Here is a 5984-nt window from a genome sequence, read left to right as displayed (position 1 = left end):
ATAACTTTGTTTCAGGGATAAAATAATTTTGGTGATTATTTCATAAACATTTTTGGGGTTGAAGAAGATGAAAATTATGTAGGAAATTTTAGAAAACAACAACCTTTTAGTAACATCTTCATGCACGATTTTGATCATAACTTTCAACTCGTGAATCATTTTGGGTTGGGGTTTGAAGCATTAGAAAACTGACTCTCAGAGATATAAAGTTATGATGATAAGTGAATTGTTTAAGTATTATTTATATGCCTACTGTGTTGGTGAAGTTTTGTTCATACGTTCGACTAATGAACTATTGACATATCCCAACGATTTTGGTCATAACTTTTATTCCGTAAGTCCGATTTTGATGCCGTTTGAAGCGTTAGAATGTTAACACTCAGACCTATAACATGATAGTGATTATTGATATGTTTTAATAATATTCACATGCATAGTATGTTAATAAATGTATTGGTTTATACGTTTGGTTGATGAACCGTTGTATTGTTGTAATATCGTGGTGTGATGATTATGTTGTTATATCGATGATGTTAAAATGTTGATGAGTTGCTGTTGTTTGTTGATATTATTCACATGGCAACATGAGTTGGTTGTTGCATGATGAATGATGTGATGCATAAATGATGATATGTGTGTGGGGATCCTTTGGTGGACCTTGTTGTGTTAATGCATGTTATTTGAGAGTCATGCATCTTGGTGTACGGGCTTCAGTTTAATTTTGGTGAGCCTCGATTCTATGATGATGGATCGGGTGCGAGTAACTAATTCCTATTATGGTGGATTAGTTAAGCGTTACCTATGTTGATGGTAACGAGTTTTGGTGACCTCGATCCCATTGTGATGGATCGGGTGCGAGTAACTAATTCCTATTATGGGGGATTAGTGAAGCGTTACCTATGGTGATGGTAACGATTTTGGTGTGCTCCGGTTTTAAGAGGGAATCAATCCTATGGTGGGGATCATGAAGTGAGATGAACCTGAGTGTTCATATTTGATACCACATGCATGTCGAGTCGGTGTTGAGTATATTGCATAAGTGTTGCGTTTGTATTGGTTGTTGTTGATGGGTTGTTGGATGAGATGTTGTTGCATATGATGTTAATGATAATTGAAATATGGTTTTGTATGATGTGGATGATAATTGAGATGTTGTCGTGTATGATGTTGATTATGATTTGGATGTAAGAATGTGATATATTATTGTGCATGATTGTGTAGATGTTGTACTCTATTCTTCATTCTAGATCGTTATTATTGAAATGAATTCTCACCCCTTCTGTTTGAATGTTACCTTTACATAGACATCGTGCAAATACTCAAGAGTAGTATTGCTGAATTAAGTGGAAGGTAGCTCTTGGATTACTTCTTTATTTCGTCGCTTTTACTAGTGGTACATTGCTCTGATCATGTAATATCAAGTTGGGTTAAACGCTTATTTTATTCCTTATGTCTGATTATGTTGAAGTCATAAGACTAATTTTGTTGTTGAGAATTCTTAAGGTGTTGAGTTGATTGATTAGAACTCTCTTATTTTGTTATTACAATTGAAGTTGAGACTAGATGTTATTACTTGCTTTATCTTTCATAATTGTGATGATAATTCCGTTGGGATGATACTTTAAAATGGAAGTGAGCATGCAGTGACAAGTTATGAATGTCTTAAGTGGGATGTCGTGTAAACATCCTCACTACAAATGTGTGTATTGAAATTACTGTTGAAACCCGTGTTACGGAACAGGTCATGTGTATTATGAATGTGTGACACCATACATTGTTTTATTTTATATTTAATTTACATGATAAATTATGTGCGGGGTTTAGAGTGTTCCAGTGAGGACTAGAGATTTTATTGTGGGACCGAGAACTCTCAATGTTTCAAGTAAAGTGGTCAAATATGAGAAAACGTGTTCCAACAATCAACATGTTATCATACCATTTATTTTTGATACTTTTGGTTTCCTAGCACCTTAAACAATTGATATTTTATATAAATTTCAAAAATTCATGAACAATATAATTTTTAAGATGGTTGATTTTACCATCCAATAAAGAATAACGACATAACTTATTGTCTGTTTACCTTCTATTTTTATATAGACTTTACACATTAAATATTTAAATAATAAAAAATAGAGTTTAATAAATATATATAATTTGAAATAATTTTACATAAAAAACTACTACTTCGCCAACCATGTCATATCAATATTATCAAATCTATATTTTAAAAATATATGTGTAATCGGACAGAATACAAGTTGCTATTACTAGTGCACATTCCATTTTCCAAACAAAAGTAAGGAGTGATTAATATATAAAAGAAGATTATTTAAAGTAAGAGATAATTTTGAAGATGAAAATATCAACAAGGTAACTAATAACTATGGAGAGCACAATCCAATCCAAATTGTTTACATCTACACTACTACATTATTTTCTTATTAAATACTTTCTAAAATTACTCTACTTTACGACAAGAAAATGCCATGACCGACTCAATAAAACACATAGAGGAGTAAAAGCGCTTCCTCGAAAAACTCACTTTCCGCGTAAATGCTAAAACAAAGTTAAAAAAGTTACTCACAGAAAAAGCACTTTTTAGAGAGAGAGAGAGATGCAAAGAGTGTTTTGCAGCTGTGTTTGTGGCAATTGAAGAAGAAGAAGAAGAGTTCACTTGCCATAGCTTCTTCATCATGACAACTCACTCTCTACTCTTCTATGCTCTCATTCTACTTGCTTCCACTTTCTCTCTCCATTTTCAAGCTCACGCTGCTCCTGCAGGTAATAAACAAACCCATTTCTTCAACGCCTTCAATTTTGCTTCCCCTTTCCTATTTAACCAAATGGGTATGCTAAATTTTCAACCTTTTTGCTTATTGTACCTGAATTCCAAACTGGGTATGTTTTTGTTCTCTTTTGTTAATTTAGTTGAACAATGTTAATGAATCAGGTCCATTGATTAAGCATTTGTCTTCACTTATCAAATGGACAAGGTCTGCCACCAAGATGCCACAATCAGGTGATTGTTCATTCTCTGCTGATAGCTTTTCAAATCGTATGGTTTGTGTCTGTGTGTGAAATTGTGATTGTAATTTGTTGTTTCTTTCTTTTTTCAGATGGGAATGTTCTTCAATTCGAGAATGGTTATGTAGTTGAGACTGTTGTGGAAGGAAATGAAATTGGAGTTATCCCTTATCGGATCCGCGTCTCTGAAGAGGATGGTGAACTCTTTGCTGTTGATGAAATTAATAGCAACATTGTTCGAATTACCCCACCATTATCTCAGTGTATGGCTTCTCATGAGTTTATGAGTATTTATGGAAAATTAAGTAGAATTTCGGATTAGTTAAAAGTTAGAATGGTTTGATTTTCATTCTTTTCGGTTAGACGTTAGTTAGTTCCTAATTTTGTCTGTTATCATCTCTTTATGGTATTGCAGATAGTAGAGGAAGATTGGTAGCTGGGTCGTTTCAGGGCTACACTGATCATGTTGATGGAAAACCTAGTGATGCTCGGTTTAATCATCCCAAAGGCATTACTATGGATGATAAAGGGAATGTTTATGTTGCTGATACTCAGAATCTTGCAATTAGAAAGATTGGAGATGCTGGTATGTGTTAGTTTAGCTACAAGTTTTAACTATCTTGTCAGGACCAATAAGGTGTATTAGTGTCTGATATTATGTTGCGTTGTATTTGTGGTAAGACTAGACAAGATAATATTAGAGAGTGTTGAGGTAGCACATAGTAGAAAAGATGGTGGAAAATAAACTTAGATGATTTGAACATATAGAGAGAAGACCTGTAGATTCTACGGTAAGGTATTGTTACGGTGAGACGAGAATGGTGGAAAGGTATTGTTACTTATCTTCATAAATATTATTTAGGTGTTACAACCATCGCTGGAGGAAAGTCAAACGTAGCTGGCTACAGGGACGGGCCTAGTGAGGATGCTAAGTTCTCAAATGATTTTGATGTGGTATATGTTCGGCCAACCTGTTCCTTGTTGGTCATTGATAGAGGAAATGCTGCTCTTCGACAAATTATTCTTGACCAGGACGACTGTGATTACCAATCTAGTTCAATTTCCAGCACAGGTTTAAATTCTTATCTCGCGTTTGCCATGCTTTATTATTTAGTGGAATAATAATATTTTGTTGCTGATATTATAATACTAATATCACTATGGTGCTTCAGCACTCTATAATACCATACCTATTTCGGCTGCATCCTACGACACTCTACACAAGCAAACTAATCGATTTTAGTATATTTTGTGGGTTTTTCTGCAGATATCCTTACGGTTGTTGGTGCTGTTTTGGTTGGATACGCTACATGCATGCTTCAGCAGGGATTCGGATCCTCTTTCTTCTCAAAAACAGTATGTTTTGCCTCAACAGAATTTGTAACGTTATAAATTTCGGAATTACATGATTTGCATGCTGCACCCTGATAAAATTCATCATTTTTCCTTGTTATCTTATCTGATGTTCATCATATTTTGACCTTTCTGATCCACTAATTACACTGCATAATTGCCGCAGAGACACTTGAGAGGAGAGTTTAAAGGGCAACCAAGCTACGAGAAACACATGCCAATCCCGGACAGTAGTAAAGAAGATCCTGGATGGCCATCTTTTGGACAACTTATCGCCGATCTTTCTAAGCTATCCTTTGAAGCATTGGCTAGCGCATTCACTCAATTCATACCCTCGCATTTCAAATCTAACAGCGTGAACAGAGGACTAACACCGCTGAAGGATCGTCTCGTGATGCCTGAAGACGAAGTCAAGCCTCCGTTAGTCAATAGAAAAACCGCACATGTTACTCAGACCGAAATTCGGCAGATGCCACAGGTCCATACTCCAAGCACTGCTGAGAAATATTCAGAAGTAAAGCCTCCAAAGATAAAATCAAGCAGTTTCAAGGATCCTTCGTTGTCAAGTAAGCACCGATCTTCAAAACGACCCGAGTATGCTGAGTTCTATGGATCTAGTGAGATTCCATCGCACACCAAATCTAAAAGCCAAAAAGAAAGGACAAGGCATCGACACCGAGAAAAGAGTGGAGAAGTTGTTTCTGCGACAAATGGAGCCGAGTCTAAACCTGTTGAAACAAGAGCGGCGGTTGATCGTAGCAATTCAAAGTTTGATCATTACAGTATGAGGACTAGTTATGTTCCTGGAGAGTCATTTCGATTCAACTCTCAGTAACAAGTTTTGAATAATATATTTTTCGACAGTATTTTGTTTTAGTATTTTCCATTCTATTGAATATGTGCACTTGCATCTATTTGAAGTTGGTATGTAATTGCTTTTGTACTATAATCAAATGTTCTGTGTTCCCTCATCTTGAACCTTTACCCTGTGATTATTCTTTTAGTTTTAAACATTAAACACTTTGAACATTAAAGATGACTGGAGCACAATCTGTGTTTTGTGTAAATAGGGTATCTTTTTCATCTTTTCCGCATAATTAAAAAGACTAATCCTTCGAGCCGATGGGAACCACAATTGGGAGCAAAAATTTTCTGTGTAACAGTTTTAATATTGATGCATCTCATTGAGCCCCAAGAACTCTAATAAAGTTAGAAAGGACTCGAATCATCTCATCCCAACGTTCTTAGAATCTTTATATTTGGCATTTGCATCATCAAAAAGTATCATATGTTTATGTTGGGATCGGATTTTGTTTAAGATGCTTTATAGCCGTGACTTTACTCACAACATATTATGATTATATGAGTTAGATTATTTTATGAATGTACGTATAGAATAATATTTGAAGTATTGATCTCAAATTGTATTGGTCTATTTTGTTTTTCGGATTCTAAGACTGTCTAACTTTTGGATTTAGTGATTTTATTCCGGCCAGCGAAATGCACATCAGAGTTTAAATTACCTTTCCACAATTATTTTTAACCATCCTATCAATAAAATCACAAGTTGGTTGAGGTAGCCAAGCCAGTTGCATATAATTATT

The 5984-nt window shown here is 35.0% G+C and overlaps 1 protein-coding gene across 1 annotated transcript; it reads left to right on the top strand.

Annotated features, from left to right (window-relative positions):
• Positions 1 to 2478: 2478 nt before the first annotated feature.
• LOC127086168 (uncharacterized) lies at positions 2479 to 5351 on the top strand. The gene is made up of 7 exons (XM_051026891.1): positions 2479 to 2784; positions 2954 to 3022; positions 3120 to 3290; positions 3443 to 3613; positions 3890 to 4099; positions 4295 to 4383; positions 4547 to 5351. Exons 1-7 carry the CDS (start codon positions 2697 to 2699, stop codon positions 5213 to 5215), a joined length of 1467 nt encoding a protein of 488 aa, XP_050882848.1. The 5' UTR covers positions 2479 to 2696; the 3' UTR covers positions 5216 to 5351.
• Positions 5352 to 5984: the final 633 nt, after the last annotated feature.

Source organism: Lathyrus oleraceus, chromosome 5 (assembly GCF_024323335.1).
Source record: "Lathyrus oleraceus cultivar Zhongwan6 chromosome 5, CAAS_Psat_ZW6_1.0, whole genome shotgun sequence".
Taxonomy (NCBI): Eukaryota; Viridiplantae; Streptophyta; class Magnoliopsida; order Fabales; family Fabaceae; genus Lathyrus; species Lathyrus oleraceus.
The sequence above is the reverse complement of the archived record's forward strand: the minus strand, read 5'-3'. Positions and strand labels throughout refer to the sequence as shown.